At 41.0% G+C, this 22,440-nt stretch overlaps 1 protein-coding gene across 1 annotated transcript in view; it reads right to left on the reverse strand.

Annotated features, from left to right (window-relative positions):
• Gtf2f2 (general transcription factor IIF subunit 2) overlaps positions 1–21,967 on the reverse strand; it is a 122,948-nt gene extending 100,981 nt beyond the window's left edge. Inside the window, exons 1-4 of the mRNA XM_048421874.3 lie at positions 21,760–21,967; positions 17,832–17,905; positions 6,128–6,146; positions 4,800–4,944 (exon numbers count right to left, since the gene is read on the reverse strand). Coding sequence (XP_048277831.1) covers positions 4,800–4,944; positions 6,128–6,146; positions 17,832–17,905; positions 21,760–21,825 — 304 coding nt within the window. The 5' untranslated portion in view covers positions 21,826–21,967. The remainder of the gene's footprint in view (positions 1–4,799; positions 4,945–6,127; positions 6,147–17,831; positions 17,906–21,759) is intronic.
• Positions 21,968–22,440: the final 473 nt, after the last annotated feature.

Genomic DNA, 22,440 nt, shown 5'->3' on the forward strand with positions numbered 1-22,440 from the left:
ATCCCACAAGATTCTACTCAGTGATGAGTGATGTTAGTCTCTTATTAATCACAGCTAATTCTTCAGCCCCAGTTAAGCAAAGGCTTCAATTCCAGATTCTTATTGCAAAATATCACACAAAAAGAGTCTGTCTGATAGAGTACTGCTTCCCTCTGAAACTTCCCAAGCTAGGCCTCCATCATGTGCACTACTCTCAACATTCTTCCTTCAAGGCTCCCCAAACTGTGCTTTAAAGTCTAAGCACTCAACAGCTTTTCTAGCCCAAAGTTCTTAACGCTTCCACAATTCTCCCCAAAAAAATATGCTTTTGTCCGTCACAGCAAAGTCCAACTCTCTGGTTCTAGTTTGCTTTGTTTCTATGCCCATGACCAGAAAGCAAGTTAGGGAGGAAAGGGCTTATCTGGCTTACACTTCACAATCCCAGTCTGTTGCAAGGAGGGGCCACTTGTTCGTCCTGGCTGCCTGGCTAGCTTAGCCCTGAAATAACCACACAGAAACTGTATTAATTAAATCACTGCTTGGCCCATTAAGTTCTAACTTCTTATTGGTTAACTCTTACATCTTAATTTAATCCATTTCTATTCATCTGTGTAGCGCCATGTGGCAGTGGCTTACCAGGTAAAATTCCCAGCGTCTGTCTCTGGAGGATCCATGGCGTATCTCTGACTCTGCTTTTCTTTCTTCCAGCATTCAGTTCTGTCTTCCCTGCCTACCTAAACTCTGCCCTATCAGGCCAAGGCAGTTTCTTTATTCATTAACCAATACAAGCAACACATAGAAAGAAGGACCTCCTACACCACCAGTTCATCACTGAGAAGTCAGGGAAGGATCCATGGAGGCATACTCCATACTGGCTTCCTAGTTCTGCTCAGCTTGCTTCTTTCTGCAATCAAGGAACACCTGCCCAGGGTTGGCACCGCCCAGCAGACTGAGCCTGCATCATTAAGCATTAATCAAGAAAAAATGCCCCCACAGACACGCCCAGAGGCCAATCTGATGAAGACAATCCCACATTTGAAGTTCCCCCTTGCCTGGGGACTGTAGTTTATGTCAAGTTGACAAAAAACAACCAGTGTATATACCTCATTCCATTTCCCCAGACAACCTGCAGTCTGAGACATAGTTCACTTGTTCACTATTCATCGCTGTCTCCTCTACAGGAGGAGCAAGCACACAAAGGGTGAGACTTTGCTCACTTAGGTTTTCTACGATTAAAAGAGGACATGCACAAAGTAGGCAGAAACATCAACCTGCTGAATTAATGAACTGTTACCAAGAGATAGAAAGGAAGGAAGGAAGGAAGGAAGGAAGGAAGGAAGGAAGGAAGGAAGGAAGGAAGAAGTAAATCAGAGCAAAGAAGTCCTGCCTGTCACTTTTAGTATCTCCTTCAGTTTTCACCTATCCGGATGTTCACGCCCCAGACCTGGAAACCACTTTACCCTCTTAGCCTCCAAACCTTCACATCACCAGAGGCTGTCATGATCTCTGCTATTTCTAAAACATAATCCCCCTTTCTATTCTCACTGCACCCCAACTCAAACATCTTACAACTGAGCTTTTCTGCTTACTTTAACTGGGACGCTCAGTTGGATTGTTAAGGTAGAGCAAAATTGTAAACAGGTAAAATGAAGGCAAAATGAAGACCAGTCAGCAACAATTCAACATTAAAAAAAAAATGAATGTTATCTTTGTTTCTTTTTCTCCTATTCATGCAATTGCTCATATATTCCAAGGTCTCGTCCATATCTCTGCACTTCTGAAGACCTTCCCAATACCTTCTGGCAAAGTACACACTCTTTTCTTGGTACTGAACCGTTCAAGGACTAACTGTAGCAATTGTTACCAAACATTAGCTGTACCAGTGGACAGGAATTTTGTCCTGTACTAGCACAGGACCTGGCATTAGAAAATCTGTGCAACAGAGAAATGAAGACTTTCGGTCCAGAATTGGCAATTATAAAGAAAGGCAAAGGATGGCTCAGTAGGTGAGGGCACTTGCCCCAATCATGGCCACCCCAGCTTCAATCTGGGACTCACATGGTAGAAACAGAAGTCAACTCCCACAAGCTGTCCTCGGACCTAGACAGACAGACAGACAGACACACACACACACACACTATAGTACATGCATTTTTTGCATGCCTACGCACATTAATACAAAACATAAACATAATTTAAAATTTATAGAAAACTAGTAAACTGAACACCCAAAATACAGAATTATAAAGGGAAAGTATACGAGGCATTTCCAGAGAGAGATAAAAAAAGGCATAGATAAAAGATAGAGATCCCCACAAAACACTGAATTGGGAAATGAACCTTCTAGAAGTTCCCAAAGAATTTAAGAGGTAGAGGAGCTAACACAAAAAAAGTCAAACAATCAACCAGGAACAAATTATTTTGGTTGATAAAATGCTAATGCTATGAAGGTAGTTTTGACTAACTAGAGAACAGCATTATAAAGTACACTATTAGTCCCCTCTAATTCCATCTCCCACAGACATTCAAATATGTAGAGCTCAAAGAAAGTCTCTCAAAAACCAACAAAATTACATTAAAAGAAGGAGTAAAGTTATTAAAACTAAAACTCTATACATATCGAACTTAAACAACACTAATTCCTTTTATAAATGTCAACATTTTATAGAGGGGTATATTATCTAAAACAGTTTAAATATTTATTTATTTTTAAGCTTTTATCTGTGCATGTGTTTGCATACATGCAGGTTGTTTAGAAGGCAGAGGTCAACACAGTTATCTCCCACAATTACTTTTCCACCTTATTTGTATGTACAGTGCATGCATATGTGTGGAGACTAGAGGTAGATGTGAGGCATCTTCCTTAATCATCTACAGTTTGTTTTTTGAGACAGGTCTCTCATCAAACCTGGAGCTCAGAGTCAGCTAAACTGGCTGGCCAACAAGCTCCAAGGTCCACCTGTCTCTCCTTTCCAGTGATGACAAGCACCATTCTATTTATTTTGAACAAATTTAAAATGCAAATGTAGATAATTATCCAGATTTCACAACGTAAGAACTAGAAGTACAGAAACGTACAAAAGTCAAGGGCAATGACTTATAAAAGAAAATAATCAGAAGAGGAAGCAAAAAAAAAAATTCCCATGTACAAAGTAAGTTGATGTGCTACAAAAAGTTCCTTCAATTCTACAAGGCAAGAACACACTGTATCAACTCTAGTCCAAACACTCTTTTTGTTCTGTAAGTTCATATCCAAATGGGAATTACGTTCTTCTCAGGTAATGGTCAAATTTTCATTCACCACAAGAAAAACACAAGAGCAGAAAGACCGCATGACATGAGACACACGGGTAGACACGACAGTATGAGGACAATCTGCATCCTTCCCATAACTGCCAAGAGAAGCCTGAAGCCACATCACTGGGAGTACACTTGCTACCAGAAACGAGAACACAAAATGTTCACAAAGAGTACACCGAAGAATTTAAAAGATGAAAACTAAAGAACAATTTTTGAGAATAACACATACTAGTTTTCTGAATCACAGTAAGAGCTGAAGCACTCTTTGGAAAGACTAGTCACATAGTTATTTAAAAAACACAAAGAAGATACTTTTTCTGCTAGGCAAGTTTGAGCCTCTCCCAAGCCAGTCTTGCTCAATAGAGAAGTCTCACAGGGTCAACAGTCTTCAATCCTATCATTCCAAAGACTAACTGCACACTGCTTGTTTGCACATGCACTGCGCTCTGAACAATGAACACATATAAATGACTACTGACTGGCTGAACCTTCCCCAACATAACAGTGCATCTTCTACCTCCCTGAGCACTACACAACAAATTAATGCAGCATCAAAATAATAAAAAGTAAAATCAATCCTTTAGCTCTGGTTTCATATCCCTAAAGTTATATTCATCATTGTTTTAGATTCTCTGTCAAGGAGGAAAAAAGAAAAGACAAGATCAGTTTAGACAACCACTGGAAATTCAACAGACGAGTTTATGCAGCTATAGAAAGCCAATAGATCAGTTCACAGTTACGAAAATCCAAGCTATGACAAAAAAGCTTCATGAGGCTTTTTAAAGCAACAACGTTCTTGACATACATATCTTACAGTTTGCTTTAAAATGCTTGAAATACAACTAAATTAATTTTCTTCTTTTACATAACCAGTAACTTTTTGAATTAGGATAAAATTCTAATGACTGGAGAGCGAGCGCTGCTTTAACAGCAATGTTCTAAATTCAGTGAAAGAGAAAGGTAAAAAACAAGCCAGCAAGTCCCCCCCCCACACATTTAATTCACAAACTGAAACAAATGCTTAAATGTCACATTGCTATCACACACAATTTAAAAACTATACTTCATTCTGGAAGCTAATAACAATAAAAGTTAATCTTTATAAAATATAAAGGCTTCTCAAAACACAAAGCACACAAGCACAGAAATGCAAACTAACCCATTTCCTAATTGTAAGCACTGTATAAAGCATAATTTATATTTGCTCTTTATCAATTCAACAAAGCAAGCCAGGGCTGCCTTAGCTCGGCAAGATTCAGAATCTTGGAGAGCAGCTCAACAGCACACTCTTCCATCTGTTTTGTTCTAGAAGTTCATACCCAAATGGGTATTAAACTCTTCCTGGGTAATGGCCAGAATTTCATTCACCACAAGAAAAATACAAGAGCAGAATGAGACACACAGGTAGACACAACAATAGGTGGTGATGGACCTTACACAAAACCACCGTGTGCAGGATGAGACAGAAAGCCCACACAACATGTACTGGAATCACTGTACAGAATTCTGTTCCCCCTTACCTGAGGAGCTCTCAGTAAACACTGTTAATGTCTGTCCTCCAACACTTTGCAAAACAAATGGATGCTCTCTAGGAGCACTGACTGATGCTGGTTTTCCACCAATATCATGAATATTTGCAAGATCCTCATTCAAAGTAAATGATACCTAGTGGACAAATTAACCAAAGTTTATTAAAATAGACATTCATATTCAAAGTATCTATACAAACATTTTGATTGCAAATTATTTTTTAAAACTTTTTAAAGATGTGAGTCTCTTAAACATTTATTTCTTAAATGTCACCATGAAATCCTTAATTCTTAAGTCATAAACAAAAGACTTATCCCCATGTGTCAGAATGATGAAGTTTGTCTACCAACGTCTTCTCTGGTTTGTGGCTGAAGAAGTCTTTTCAGAACAAGTCTGAAGTTACTTTTTAACTGACACATTCCCTAAGACCTAGCATGTGCTTGGCACACAAAAGGAAAGTAACGTTTACTGAATGAGTATTTTAATACTGAAAAAAAAAACCTGTATCTTAAAAGGGTAAAGAACAAACTAGTTACTCAAAAAAGCTTAAACTCTCTATGCACAGCATAAATTTCATTCATAGGCTTAACAACTAATTGCATGAATATATAGCACTATCTTATTTTTAAATACTTAAAATATACTATTTTGAAGAATAATTCAGTCGTATGTATAGAAAAGTAAGTATTCTTTCCAAATGATTTATACCATATGCCATCTCTCCTGAACAAATTTTATACTAAAAATATTTATAAAATCACTGATTTTTTAACTAGACAGGATGATCATGAATTATTAACTATAAAGCTACTATTATGATAGGTGTGATATACACAGTACAAACTAGACTCAACAGTTCCAAATCTAACATCCTGAAAAATCCACATCAAATGTCTTTGTCCCACAGAAGTAATCCTAAAGTATTAGTAAAACCATATTCTGTTTTACAATGCTAAGAGGGATAGTTAGATCAAAGAAGAAAAATGCTCAGACTGAATTAGAAGAGTCTATTCATTCATCCAAGTAGCATTTATACTTTTATGTATTCCTGATCAGCAGACATCCATTTCAAATAGAATTTTCCAGAATGCAAACTACTATTACTGGTGATTAAATATTTTCACTGTGGTTTATTGTTGTTGCTGATTCTTTGTAAACAAAGATCCCAGGTAGTTCAGGCTGGCCTGGAGCTTACTTAGTAGCAAAGGATGTCCCTGAACTCCTGATCCACCCACCCCTTCCTCCCAAGTGCTGGAACTACAGAAATGCACCACCAAGTCCAGCTCACAATTTCAATAAAATTTTCATATAATCTCACCTCAGTCCTTCCTTGATTCCTAAAAGAGAAAAAATATTTAAAATTACTTAGATTGCATATTACTTTCAGATATAAGTAAAAATCTAAAGACATGTCCATTCTTGTTGCACAAAACATTAAATTCATTTCAACTGCTTATCTTTTTCTCTTATTTGTAATCCTGTAAGAAAAGATTGTCAGAGAAACCCCACTACTTTATAACACTACTATAACCTCTCCTAACTATATTAACTAAATAATGATCTTCTAATTATTAGTAGTAAGAACTTTTAACCTTTAGCAGAGAATGAATGGGTATCTCACTATTTCCTTTGTCTGTCTGTAAAGATTTCATTTATCTAACCAAGTCTTGTTTTTTAAAGACTGAATTCAGGTAGATGAGTATCTTGCCTGCATGTAACTATGTATACTGTCATATATACCTAGTGCCCAAAGACATCAGAACATGTAGTCAAAAATCCCTTGGAAATGGAGTTAAAGATGATTGTGAATCCCCATATGCGTGTTGGGAACCAAACCTGGGTCAAGCACTCTGGACTGCTGAGTCATCTTTCTAGCTAAGAAAATCTTAAAATCATCACGAATGAGTGATCAGCTCTAGCGGGAGGAGTCAGGCTAGGGTATAGCTAGTGTAAGAGCACTGGGTTTAATCTTAGGACCTCCCCCTCCAAAACAAAAAGGGGAAGAATGAAAAGATGGAGGGAGGGAGTAGGAAGGAAGAAGAGAGGAAATAAATAAAAAAGAGAGTTAAGGCTCAACTGTGGAAAACCTCAAATATCACAGCTCAAAGTGTAGACTTTATTCTTTAGGTGAGAAATATCTGCAGATAGTATTTGAACAAAAGAAATAAAACAAGTTCAAAGATGATCCAGAACACCTGACTTGTACCACAAACTATATAAATGTATTAGAGGATTGAGGTGCAAAGACCAAGTAGAAACCACTGTTTCTCCTCAACACTCAGCTTGGTTTTAACCTGTATCATTAAATCCCTCATTCATTCTCTCATTACAAGTCTTCTATATCCATTAGGCATTGAGAAAAAGCACAAGCCCTTGTCCTAAAAAGTCCCAGAGCAGTCTACAACATCAACCCGCCAGGAAAGATGTGCCCACTGGTGTACAGTGGCTTGTCTGTTTCGAGGATAGCAACTGCTCTTTGATCGGATTGAGGCCTGCTCCACAAGAGTGGAGTTCAACCCTAATACTGTAAACCTGCTCAAAAACCTGTGGCTAAATTGGGTGGTGGTGGTAGACGCCTTTAATCCCAGCCCCTGGGAGGCAGAGACAGGCAGATCTCTTTGAATTTGATGCTAGCCTGGTCTACAAAGCAAGTTTCAGGACAGGCTCCAAAAGCTACAGAGAAACCCTGTCTTAAAAAACCAAAAACATAAAACATGGCTGATGGGAGCTGGAGAGATGGCTCCGGGGTAAAGAGTACTTGTTCTTGCAGAGGACTCACGTCTATATCCTAGCACTGGCTCACAAATGTCTCTAGTTCCTGTGATCCCAAACCCTCTTCTGTTTAAATTACATGCAGGCAAATATGTATGTGTACACACACACACGCACACACACACACACACATAAAATAAAAATTAACCATATCAGAGTAGTGAACTTAATACTATTATTTGGCTAAAACGCTATGGTGTGTTTATATTTTTATATGTTTATATTCATAAAGACACTCCCAACCTCAATCAAAGAAGTTTCTCCTTGTAGTAAACAGTGGTGAGGGCAGAGGACCATGGCTGGGGCTTGGGGAGCAGGAGGCTGAGAAAAGTGAAGGCTGAGAAAAGTGAAGGCTGAGTGCTAATCCTGGAACAGAAGAACATTTGTATCACTGCCTCTGAGACTGAGGAAACTGGGAGAAAGAGGAGGTAGAAAGAATTTAAGAGCTGGAAGACAGAGAGAAGGGTGGTGAACCAATGCAGTCATGCCCTCAGAGCCACTCCCATCCTGATGAACACTCCTGACGCACTCTAGGGAAGGGGCACTCTTGAGCTGTATATTCACTGAGGAGCTACGAGGCTCCAGGAGACAGTTAAAACCCATGGTCACACAGATGATCCTGGTTAAACTCAGTGGCTCTTAAAGAACAAAACAATAACAAAATCATGAATGTGGGAAAGGAGGGGTTTTACGAGTGAGTGATTGCAGAGGTGAGGGGCCAATAACCAGAATGCATGTTATACATGTTATACATATATGAAATTATCAAAGAACAAACTCAGTAAGTTTTTTTTAAGACACAGGCTAATGAAGAGTTTAAAGAAATACAACAAGTAATTGGTGTCTTGTCAAACCAACCCAACAGAGGTACATACAGAAGGCACCGGGTCCCTGTGCTCACAGATAAGCACTAGGGAAAGCAGGGATGTTTCTTCAAGAGAAGAGAGGTGCAACCTGTTTGCCATCCAGAAGGATGGGAAAGGATTAACAGCCTGGTGTCCTGTGCTATCTGTAGGGCCAGACCACATCTGACTCAGTCGTTCCTCCCTAGACCTCTACCCGGAGCACTGTTTCTCAGTCACTAGAACCCAGCTGCGGGGACTGGAATGAGCATGGCCCGCATAGGTTCATAGATTTGAATACCTGGGTCACCAAGCAGTAGCACTATTTGAAAGGATGAATAGGTGTGGCCTTGGAGGAAGTTGTCACCACTATGAGATTTCAAAAAACCCATTCTTAAGTCCAGAGTCTCTCTCCTGATACCTGCAGATACAAATGTAGAACTCCCAGCTCCTTCTTCAACATCATGCTACCATGCTCCCCACCACGATGACAATGGACTACACCTCTGAAACTGTGAGACAGTTCCAACTAAATGTTTTCTTTTGTTAAGAGTTGCCATGGTCACAGTATTAGAATTCAGGCATTATGCTGGCCCCTGTCATCTGGTAGGAAGAACACAATCAGTACCCTGGCCAGCCCAGAGGCCTAGGGCTGCTACATCACTATGCATGTACACAAGTGCAAAAGGTCCCTTCAAGAGACATGCTCTGCCCATTCCTGCTCTTCTCCCCGCTCCTCCCAGCTCTTCTGAAGAGACAGGCTGGTCCTTGCCTCTTCTTCCTCTTCCTCTCTTCTCTCCCCCACTCCTTTTATCTCAATAAAACTCCCACATAAACTCTGCCTGCATGCTGTGCCTGTACCTCACCTACCATGGGCTCTTGCTCATCGCATGGTCCCTTGGCCAACCAAGATCTCTCTCCCGCCATTTTACAATGCACGGTATCTCTTCACAGCAATAGAACACTGACAAAGACACCATCTTTATGGGAGATGTCACATGTGCTTGGTGCACTCTGCACTATCTGTATGACCGAGACCACACCAGATCTTCCCTAGGCCCTTAAGCTACAGAACCCAAGGTTATAAAAGAGGTCCATGTACTTTGCAAAAAGGGTTTCAATGCAGTCACACTTTAAGTGCTATTAATGCACACAGGACTGAGTTGTTATCAGGAAACTGTTTTTCCAAAATTGTGCTGGACTTAAAAATGCCTAAAATAAACTGCCCAGTGTCAGACTCTAGAAGTTTGAACCAACACCAGCTACCGAGTTATGCTGAACCAAATTTTCTTCTTGCCTCATGTGGATTGTTACTCTGCTGGCCCTGGTGTTTACAGAGACCCCCCACACACACACACAATACAATATATTGTCAAGAAGTGCAGACTAGACTGCCAGGAAAAGAGAAAATCGATAAAAGATGGAGATGAAAAAAAAATGGAAGAATTTCAGGCTAATAGACTATCCCAATTAAACATCAAAATGAGAAAGTATCTAGCACATCCTCTAACACAAGAAGAGCAGCCTAGAATTAAGTAGTAAAGGGACTTGATCAAAGTATGGAGTTTAAATTATTTTATTTTACGTGTATGTACATTTTATGTGCATATAAATGTACCACATGTGTGCAGAACCCTTAGAAACCAGAGAGGGTGTTGAATCACCTGGAACAGGAGTTACAGACAGTTGTGAATTGCCATATAGGTTCTGGGAATTGAACCTGGGTTCTATGGAAGAGCAAGTCAGTGTTCTTAACTGCTGAGCCATCTCTCCAGTCCCCAGTAGTCTAAATCCTTAAAACTAATTACCAATATTACTGATTTTACTGATATTACTGTAAAAATTACTCTCTTTACATAGAGAAAATATTACAGAAAAACAGGAAAAACTTTAGATTTCACAAAAAGTACAAGAATTTCCATCTTCTTTTACAAGACCTGAAGATCCGGCATCAACGGCCTAAAATTCTACTTGACAACAACCCACACTGAACTGGCCATGGTCCCTTTCCATCACTTCTGAACTTACTTCTTGAGGTGTGAGGTTCAGCTACAGAGATGCAGACAGAGAAGGGCAGAGTTGCAGAAGACCACCCTGTTTAATGGATTGAATAGAGGTGAACACAAGTCACAGAAGAGGAACGAAGGTTTGAACCAGGTGGTGGTGCAATGCAGGAAGAAGTTCATAGTGGGCTGATGAGCTGTCAGAACCGACAGAAGAGGAAATGGCTGCAAGTGGGCAGCAAACGAAAAAGGATGAATTAAAGATCACATTGACATTTCCAGTCTGGATAACTAGAAAATCACCCAGATGCAATTAGGGAACACAGGAGGGGAGGATAGCTTCCTTTTTACATAATTACAGCAGCAACTTAGCTGGAATGAGGGCAGATTAATGAGCTCTGACAGGTTAACTTCATAGGAAACAAAAGCTTGTCTTTGAAAAATAGTAACCTTTTTAAAAATGCGGATCCCTCTATCTACCTTTGCCTTGGTGTGTATCAGTGTATGAAGTACACAAGACTTTACTGTTCCACATTAAGATTATCACATATCTTTTGCCTAATGATCTGTAGCCAAAATGGCCAACATCAATTAGTTCTCTAAACAATATCTCTAGAAAGCAATGAGGCAAGTATCTGGCCCATCCTTCAGAGATCATCAAAACGTTATGTATCTTCTCACTCACTCATTACTCTGAGACATTTCTCAACACCCACAGTACTTCTTCAAGCTCCACTCATTCCTCTTCTCTATAATAGAAATAAAAATCAAGTCTCTGTTCTTCACTTTTTAAGTATTTCTTGAATCTGACACCAAAAAACCACAAGTTCTTATTATCACTGATAGACAATAAACTTTCTTTTTCCAGCTAAGAAAAACCAACCAAATAATATAAAATCATTAACTACATTGGAGGGTCTCTGCTGCCTGAACAATTAAAGCTCAAAAGCCATTAGGTAGTACCCAGTAAGATAGAATATGAGGTAGGCTGGTGTTGGAGCCCACATGGGCCTATAGGCTGGATATTAGAGTCATAGTCCAAATGGAATGACGAAGACGTGCTTAGGGTTGAGCGACAGCCTGGGACAAGTTGTTAATGCGAAGTTGGATAAAGAAGGGCTTTTTCCATTAAGGAACAGCTTGGCAGGAAGTGTGTGCAGAAGTAAGGACATCTATATAGGAAGGCACCTGAAACATTCTGCTACACTCCTAGCAGTGCAAGAAAGCATCTCTCTGGAGAAAACCTAGCAGAGTGAGGATGGCATCCATGTGAGCAGAGCCAACAAAGGGTGAGAAGGCATTCCCACATCAGAATAAGGGCAGAGCAGTCAGCTGTGACTCCGTGCACAAACCAGAATCCCTAAGCTCATACTAAAATAAATGAATCAACTAAAATGTTGATGAGTACAGATAATTTACATAGTACCAGCCCACAGGATATGTTACTACAAAAACTAAAGGGTAACTTTAGAATCAAGAAACTAGAAAGATGATAGCCTGTAATCAAATGGTCAAGTCACTACCACATGAAACAGGACAAAATGCAAGCATGCAAATCCCTTTAGAGGGTCAGAAAATACCTGGCTGTAATTTGTTATATTCTTGCCAAAAAGCCATGACTCAAATCTAATCATCATGAAGAAGCACCAGAGGCGCATCCAGCAAAACCCCTGCCTTGTAAATATCAGCAACATCAAAGTGCACACATTAGACAGGCCCAGGAAGAGTTCAGAATGCTCTAGAGCAAATGAAGGACGTTTTAAAAATACACAACAGAATGCAATCTGAGATTCTAAACTGGATCACTGTGTTATAAAATAATACTGACATGACTGGAAAACCTGAATGAAATCTACGCAAAACGGGCAGTACTATGGACAGTAATGTTGTGGGAGCTCAACCTGCTTAGCCAATGGCATTTTGGGTGATGAGCCCTATTGGTGTGGTTTTCTCTAAACATATGACCAGATAAAACTGAGGACGAGGTCTCTTGCTCTCTCCCTTGGGTCATCAGAGCCAGAGCAGGCGGCAGAGAAGCAGCTTGCGGCTGGTCCTGAAGAACAGCAGGATGATGACAGCTAGATCAGCAGTGGAGGCTACTTTGCTCTGTATTCATGAGTTTGTTTTCCCACTGCACTTCTTAAGAAATTATTAAATAGACTTTTGGGGGTTCTCACTTCACCTGGTGCCCAACCTAGTGCCGAACTGTAACCTGGAGGCTTTTCTGCATCCCACCCAGTTCTGTAGTCGCTTATAAAATAATCACTCAGAGGATTAATATTAACTGTAATTGTTTGGCTGATGGCTCAGGCTTATCACTAAACAGCTCTTACATATATATTAACCCATTTCTATTAACCTATGCATTGCCACAAGGCCCATGGCTTATCATAGATGTTCCTCCAGCAGCTCTTGACCTCACCTTCTTTCTCCCTGCATTCAGTTTGGCTTTCCCACCTAGGTATATTCTGCCCTGCCATAGGCCAAAGCGACTTTATTCATCAACCAATAAAAGCAAGACCCCCATTCACTATATACAGAAGGGCGTCCCACATCACGGTAACCTCCTGATGTGGAGGTCTATGTGACTATGTACAGGACATCTTTGTAGGAAACACACACAAAGAGTATTTCAGAGTGACCAGGCATATTTCAGCACTGTGGTCTTAAATGGTTCAAGGGAAAAGTACTTTTTAGAATTCTTCTAACTATCCTGTGGCTTAAGAAAACTCACGACAGTCTTCTGTAGCCCAGGCTGGCCATGAATTCACTACATAGCTGAGAACAACCATGAACTTCTCATCTGGCCTCTACCTCCTGAGTGCTAGGATGACAGGCATACACCACCACATCTAGTGCTGGAGACTGAACCAAGGATTTGTACAGGCTAGGCAAACATTCTAACAATTGAGCTACACCCCCCAACCCTAAGACTGTTTTAAAATAAAGGCATCCAATAATTAAAAATTACACTTGGCATATTTAAGTAATCCCTACTAAGGAATGAAACTTATCCTTGCTTAACAATCTTTGCATCACTAAGTTGGTCCATGGTAAATATTCCTAAAAGCTAATGAGACTATTGGGAACAAGGCAAGTCTATTGGATTATTTATCTTTCATTCTCCTCATCCCAATTCTCTCGCAGCAGAGTCAGCGTTTGTCTCTGTCTCTTTCTGTGTGCCTGTGTCTGTGATGGCAGCAACAAGAACTAATAACAATGCCCAAGATGCAAAGTGCCTGGCAGGGAATAGTGGTTTTCAACTCCATTTTGTTGTGGCCAGCAATACTGTATAATGTAATGTATAGATACACATATACTGCATGTAATGTATAGATACACATATACACTGTCTTTCAAACAGCTTGTGCTAATATAAATGCTTGTTGGCAGTGTAAATTTGTTCTGGATTCATTCAGTTTTATTTCATTGATTTCTTATTTGCAGATGAACCCCAAATGACCTAGAATGTTAAATCTATTAAGCAATAAAGCTAGAAATTAAGTGTCTCTGAAAAAGACATATAAGTATAGTACTCAAGATTGTAGGCAAAATGCAGCAAAAACCAAACAGAAAACTGAACTGCTCTGAGACTCAACAGCCATATAAAATTAAAGAAGTTAAAGCAGTATAAACTCAGGTAGGATACATGCTGGATGCCCAAAGGCACAAAATAAAAAGTACAGAGGATCAGGACATCTCATAAACTGAGTCACATAAATGGCCAAATTTCCAACTGTCTAAATAAGGCGTCACTCTCAGCACACTCACAGCCAGATTCTCCATTTCTCAGGTAATAAATAGGAACCAAAATGTGAGGAGAGCTGCTTCCCCAGCTGCATGTTCTTTCCTGCCCTCTGTCTCTCCAGCCCACAGCCCTCGCCATGTAGAAACGAACCAGCACACTGTGCAGACCTTCCTAGCTATGCAGCACACTCCTTGACCTTGGGAGATCTGGTATAGGGAGGGAAGTCTACCTACATCTCATGGTGCCTGCTGTATGTGATTTGTGCTATGACTAATCAACTAAGCACTTATACACATATTGTCAACATGAGGCATTAATACATGCCCTTTTAACAGATGAGAAAACAGAGGGTAAATAACTTACCACAAGTACACAGCTAGTTTGTAATAGCTTCAACGTGACTTCTGGGTTCATGCATCTAATTAGTGTACCACACTGTCTTCCTAAACTCTTTATTCTTTTTTAAACTCAACACCACAGTCCCCACTACAACACATACACATAGACAACGAATTATAAACTGGCTACTTTTCTCCTTAAGAATCAGTGATCATGTATCTTCTAGTCACAAAAATATTTGAAGAGTAGTTTATTTGTAGTGCCCTAATTCTCTCAACAGTCCCAAATCCTTCAAATGTTTCATGCTCCTCATAAGGCATCGACTGAAGCTCTCCTCACCATTCCTTGTCCCCATCCACTCCTCTCTAAGAGCAACATTAAGAATGGAACATGTGCCTAACTGGCAAAAAAAAAAAGGGAGTGAGACCATCATTGCATTTCATTCTTAACATCTATTAAGGGAGACTTCAGTTTACAGCCATAAAAATCTGATGACTCTATTATGTAAGGTATCAATTCAGATTCTGATAACTTAGTCACAGGCACGGCTAAGCCACTCCTCACCCATTCTACATTACCAATAATGAGCTTAGTACTTCGGCCACAGCCATAAAAACCCAGTCAACTAGGAGATGCCGCCGAAGACCTCCTAGGAACAAGCTGTTTTCAAGCAACTCTTGCAGTCTCAGTGAACTAATTACTAAAGGTGTGCTATTATTAAAGAGGCAAGACTGTCATTTTGGGTAGACACACACACACACACACACACACACACACACACATACACACCTGCTCACTATATTGTATACTGACACAGAAACTACTTATTCCTCACCAACCATAAGATCACATTCTTTTAAAGGGAATTCTGGCATGTTTACTTTTTCTTCACTGCAACTGATTAAAGTAATTTCAAGTCACTTCTCCTAAAAATTTTCTTCCTAAAAAGGCCCAAGGAATGGGGGTACTAGCCATGCACCCCCAAAGGAGAAAAAAGAAAACAGAGTAATATATAAACCAAACCCGTAAGCCCCATACAACAGTGAATGACAAGAACACAACCAGAGTTCTGTGCTAAGTTCTGAAATTAGCAACACTGAGCCTAAAGGAGTCTGAGATTCAGTGGAATAAACAAAGATGCTTTAAAACTGCATCCATATGTTACACATCCAAAATAATCAGGATACAATCTAGAGGCTTACACACCAAACTGTCATCACCTCCAAGGAGTGAACGGGAAATACAGATGACTTTTTAATTTGTATAAAGGTGATTAAAAAAAAAAGAAAAAATTTAAAGGGACTATATTCCTTATATAAGAAAAGACACAGACACATTATTTCTATGGGACTTAGGGTGATCAGGAGTCTATGATACCATTTTATAAATGCACCACACACACACGCACATAATTAACATTTGGGAAACCACAGTTTATAGTCAAAGCTAGGATACTCAGGGGAATGAAACTGGACACTTTAATAACTACTCAGGGAAACCTACCAACTGGGACAAACCCAAGCAAGCCTGTAAGTATAGACCTACGACTACTAGATACAACTATGAAAGCCATCTGCTTTACAATAAGGGGGAAAGGGAGCTTGAAATTTCCATCCGATGTGCAGGGAATCACGGAGTTGGCATGGCCTCGCTGTCCTGAGAAGCATGCATCATAGGTCTTTCAAGGTAGAGTCCATGGCTCCTGGGGCACTATGTGCCTTTCAGTGCCTTTCAGTTTCAGGGAGAGACTGAGACACTCCCTCAGGCAATGAAGGATTCAGATTGCTAGTATATCGTTGAATTCCCTAGAAGTCAGTGAAGCATACAGAACAGTGGTTCCCAATCTTCCTAATACTGTGACCTTTTAATACAGTTCCTGTTGTGGTGACCCCAAATCATAAAATTTAATTATTTTCGTTGCTACTTCTGGCCTCTACACACATACCACATGCACACACACACGCACGCACATGTACTCTTACCTGAACACTTAAACATACATGTGCACAAGCACACACAAGAAACAAGGAACTAAGAGACAAAACAAGTAAGATGAAGTATCAAATCTGACTCCAGAGCGGGTAGTCCCAAATTGATAGCTAGTCAATAAGAATAAACATTTTAGGGCTTAAATTCTCCCTGCTTCTTCTCCTGAAGTATGGAGTTTATGTCAACTATTTTCCAAATACACAGTATTTGTGAAAATTTAGTTTTTCAGGGGCCATTTTAAAGTTTCCTCAAGAAAGCCACATTGCTCTGGGGTTAGATTTATTAGTTTTCTTCTGGAATTTGTTTTGATGAAGCAGTAGGCATTGGATCTCACTGGAGTTGGATTAAAAGTGAATGGAAGAGCGGCTGGAGAGATGGTTTAACCAGCAAGAGCACTGTCTACTCTTCCAGAGGAAAAGGACTCAACTCCCAGCATCCTCATGGTGGTTTACAACTGACTATATCTCCAAGTTCCAAGGGATCAGATGCCCTCTTCTGGCCTCTTCAAGCATCAGGCAAGAATGCAGTACAAAGACATACATACAGGCAAAACCCACACATTAATAAATAATATATATTTAATGAATGGATGAAGTCAAGCACTATGGCACACACACCTTTAATCCCAGCACTCGGGAGGCAGAGACAGGCAGATCTCTTAAGTTCAGGGCCAACTTGGTCTATAGAGGGAGTTCAGGACAGCCAGTGCTACACAGAGAAACCCTGTCTTTAAAAACAAAAAAACCAAAACCGATATAGACAGACAGACAGACAGATAAATAAAGTGGATGGACAGGCTGGGGATGAAGCTCAGAGATAAAATGTTTTCTAACATGAAGGACCTGGATTCAACCACCTCACAGAAGAGGGTGACAAATATGAATGAATGGAGAAAATGGAACACAAAGTCTCAGCTTCTGGGACTTGTCTGGGATGGAGTTTACTTGATACTCTCTATCTCCTTCCAGAGCCCTATACACAGGCACGATGTCAATAGTGAAGTCCTCCCATCAAAGTACTTCCTAAGGATCCCTAACACGAGCACACCTCTGCACACCATGAACAGACGAGCCAGGGAGATAGCGCCACCTGCTCCTTCACTGCCAGCAAATTTCACCAATAAGCTTGACTTTATATTCACACAAACAGCCTATATCCTCATAGAAGATATAACTATTCCATGACCTGCTTTAACAAGCCCAGTAACTCTCACCCTCTAAATAAATTCTCTAATGTCATCATATTCAAAAGCAATTATAAACATTTTCAAAAACAACGACTTTTAAACTTTTACAGTATATGCACTATGTATAAATATAAATAACTTACTTGGCAATCCTCAGTTTCCCAACTTCACCTCTTCCAGGGGCTTTAGCCCATTGCTGGGACAAATATTTAGGAACCTGAAATAAAGCAAAACATTTCACAGATGATGATTAGGGACACCCAAAGCTCATATACCTTCCCGTAGGTTACACACTTAGGAAATGATGAGATAGGATTCAAGGTCAAGCCACTTCAAGAGTCTACACGTCAAGTACTATGTTCTCAACTATACAAATACTGTATCTAAAACTAGATAAAGAAGTCACCAGAGGTTAAATTCTAAGAAGGAAAAGTGGAATGATATATTAATTATCTACTATATAATCTATATAATCTGACTCTTTTCTTCAAAGCAGTTTAGAGCCTGAAGTCAGTGCACACCTTTAAGGCTCTCCTGTTCTGAGAAGCAAAGGAAAGGCTAATGTGCTGTGTGGAGTAAACACTCAAGGAGCACCAGCTGCCATCACTATTTCTCATAGCAATCTTGGAATAACATCATGAACGAACACACAACTAAGATATAGGTGTCAGGGCTAGAAAGGGAGGAAAAAAATCTAGTAAGATTTCATTACTGGGGACAGTACCTTGACTACAGTTAAAGTTAAAAATCAAAGGGGCAAAAAGACTGACTGTGCTTATTCAATTCTGCGTATAGTCATCACATTAATAACTTACGCCAGACAGTAAGCCTAGGCTGGAAAAGAGGAAGGCAGGAAGACAACTCTAAGACATCATGCTAGAAATTCTACAGCCAGCTGGCAATGAGGGCACAGTTCTGTAATCCCAGCACTCTGGTGACAGAGGCAGGCAGATTTCTGTGAGTTTGAGGCCAGCCTGGTCTACAGAGAGAGTTCTAGCACATCTTTCAAAGCACCACAGATAAACCCTGTCTTGAAAAACCGAAAAGAAAAGAAAGAAATTCTACACCTATCATCCATTCATCTTCTAAATCACTCTGCAAACTCACAAGCACTCTCCCTAGTCTACAGACGTAAAAACTGACCCAAATGATTCACTAGGGCTAGAGACACAACTCAACAATAAAAGTAGGTGAGACTGTGTACAGTGTTAGCTCAAAAACCATATGGATTTTTAAATTTTTAAAGTTTGAAAGGGGCTGAAGAGATGGCTCAGCATTAAAAGCACTGGCTGCTCTTCCAGATGTCCTAGGTTCTATTCCCAGCACCTACATGGTGGCTCACAACCGACTACAACTGTAGTCCCTGGGGATCCAAGGCCCTTGCCTGGCCTCTTTCTGGGTCTTACTATGTTCCTGGCCAGCCTGGAACTCATTATGTAAATGAGGCTGGCCTCTCAAGCTCTCAGATTAAAGGTGTGCACCACCACAGCATTAAGGTAGCTTTGCGTTATAGCAAAAATATAAAAGAAGCTGCCTTTAAGGCCAGCTTGGGCTACACAGTGAGTTCCAGGTCAGTATGGACTACAGAAAGGGAAGAGAGGGAGGGAAGGAGAAAAGGAGGAAGGAAAAGAATGGGTTCTTTTCTCCTGTTACTTAACAAGACTGTGCTCTAGTACCTGCATTAATCAGACTTTTGGGTCCTGTGACCAAATACCTGACAGACACAATTTTAAAGTTACTTTTTGTGCTATCATGGTGGGAAAAGCAAGGAAGAACACTGCCACTCACACCATGATGGCCAAGATACAGAGAATCTTGGAAGGGCCAGGACAAAACAGCCCAGAGAACAGACAGACCGCCAGGATCTTCTTCTTCCAACTAGGCCACCACTTCACTACGTTTCACCACTTCACAGAAGAGTCAAACTATGAATCCATCAAAGGAGTAATTAATGCATTAATTAGATCACAGCCCTCATGACCTACTTGTCTCTACAAACACACCCAGAGGTGTGCTTTGCTAACCTCTCAGGCTCTTAATCCAATGAAACCGACAAGACTACCACCCACCCATTTTAGTGTGTGTCTCTCTGAAGTCTTTCTGATTTTTTATATTGTGGCTATCAGTGACCAAGTCCTTGCTCATGGCTCACTTGGTGGCAGCTGAACGAAGGACAACCCATGCACAGAGGACAATTCCCACCTCCTCTAACAAAGAGCAGGCACACATTTACAGAGGAAGGTGGTGGGCGGGGATAGAGAGGTGTCTGTCACCAAAATTCAGGCAACTTTTACAGAACAGGTTTCCCTAATTCTGCAGGCTCCATCAGCACATACCTATGATTGTGCAAGAACATCCAGTTTGTTTCCAGTTACCATTTCCTCCAAATTGTTCTACAGGAGGTCAAACCTACTATTTTCTGGATAGTTTTGCAACCCTACCTGAAACTAAAACCAGGACATCTTCATTTCATGAAATGACAATCTCAAACTATGACTTCAATCTTTACTTATACCACCGTCTGATCTAGGGCATGCATTTTCAAATCTCCATTTCTGTTCCTGCTGTCACACTACTGCACACCCACCCAAACCCTGTAAGGCAAACATTTACTGAGTATTTGCCATACTCCAGATACAAAAGCATCACCTCAAGTCCCATCATCTTCGCAAGCTCTTCCCTTCTGTGTACCAGGGAGATCTCCATAATGACAGTCTCTCGTCTTAACCAACAGTTGGAGACAGAAAAGCCCATTTTCTCAAAGTGTTGAAGTTATGTCTACACAGCTGGAACATACAACAAATCAGAGCGAAAACGAAGGCTGAAGAATGAGAGATCTTGTATTCGGTACGACATATTGGAATAGTCAAACACCAATCAGAGTGCAAAGAAAGTGACTTTCTAGAGGTGGAGGCGGTAATCAACATTGAACACAGGCACAAAGAATCTCTAGAAACTGTGCTAAGTGCTTTTAAGAATTTAACAGTCTGACGTGCTGGCAAATGATGAGTTGTTTCAGAGATGTGGACAGAAAGGAACACTACTGACTTAATGAGAACTCAGCCATATAATTAAAACATTGACATTCATTATAGAGATACATTTACAAACCAAAAGTTCCTTTGAATTTGGGAAACTTTCGTGATTATTTAGAATCGGCTTTTTAAAATGAAATTCCCCAAAGAGTACCTCCCTCCCCGTTTGCAAAGGTAACCCAAAGAAATGATGCCCACTAGGGCAAACAAAGTCTATCGTGACCATAACAAATATTTCCTGATGTTTAACTTCATGAGGCCTAAACTTGCTCTTTAAAAATACTAAGTCAATAATAGTAATTATAATAATAAAAGACTCAAAAAAATAAAATAAAAATACTAAGTCTGACGGGCAGTGGTGGCACACGCCTTTAATCCCAGCACTCAGAGGCAGAGACAGATGGATCTCTGTGAGTTCGGGGCCAGCCTAGTCTACAGATAGAGTTCCAGGGCAGCCAACGCTGTTGTTACACAGAGAAACCCTGTCTGGAAAAACCAAAACAAACAAACAAAAAACCAAAAAACAAAAAATAATAAGTCCAACAGCTCCTCCTTCCTAAATTTGGAGCTTCTCAGAACTTACAAGAGCTCCATCAGGATTACCAGCCCAGGGAACACAACAACCGTGTACACGGGCAGGGGTCTACATCTCGAGTTCCAGGCCAGCTAGGGCTACATAGTGGGATTCTGTTTCAAAAAACAAAAGTACACAGGGTCCAATTCCACTTTGTGACCCAGGAAACTGTACTCAACTAATTTATACAGACCCGTGACTAAAGTCAACTTTACCCAAAAGACGCCTCCGGCCTGGGGTCCAGTGGACCGCCCCCTCTGGGAGCATCAGGACGGTAAGGAGAGTTCCGCGCCGGGCGAAGGGAAATAAGAGATTAGCTGAAAGACGCCCCGCGTCCCTAAAGTAACTTCTCTAACCTGGAAACGGACGCGACAGCGACCGTCTTCTCGGGGCAGGGGGACCCAGAACTTTCGAACACGGGGGAGCGGCGGGGGGATGCGCCCCGCGGGGCTCGCGGCTCACCTTCACCAGCCACACGCCGGTGTTCTGTTTGGCACCGGTCAGATCGAGTTCCCCGCGCTCCGCCATGAGTTCGTCGCGTGCAGGGGCGTGCGCGCACGAGCGGTGGCCCCGAGCTGCAGGGCGGAGAGCGACGGAGCAGAGCCGACTGCAGGAGCCGGAGGACCGCCTAGAACCGGCGTGGCTCACCGGCTGGGAAACCAGGAACTTGAGGAAAAGAGCACACCGCTGAGCCCGGAACTGCGCCTGCGCACGGCAACGTCAGGACGGCGCGCCGCGAGAGACAAATTTTCTGTTTCGGCAACTTCTTAGGTGGGCGTGACTTCTGGCCGGGTGTAACCCAGTGATGGAAGTGAGGGAAAGGAAGAGCTAAATCCCCGACCAGGGCATTAAACGACGAACCTCGAATAACTGATGAAAAAGTACAGAATTGGAAAAACTATGGTTTAGACAGACAAAAGATGTATGTATTTACCCAACTGAAGAGGCAACAGATTTTAAGGACAGGCTCAGGGGTATAAAGTCACATTCTTGGCCCAACATCGTTGGCACAAGTGGGCACTAAAGTAGAAATGAATATACTGGACACATGTCATGTCGAGACCTGAAGATCAAAATCTTCTGATTGTGCAATCAGAATACACTCTTTCAGACGCCAAAACCAAAATACCATCTAAGTGGATC

This window comes from Myodes glareolus, chromosome 12 (genome assembly GCF_982192425.1).
Source record: "Myodes glareolus chromosome 12, mMyoGla1.1, whole genome shotgun sequence".
Taxonomy (NCBI): Eukaryota; Metazoa; Chordata; class Mammalia; order Rodentia; family Cricetidae; genus Myodes; species Myodes glareolus.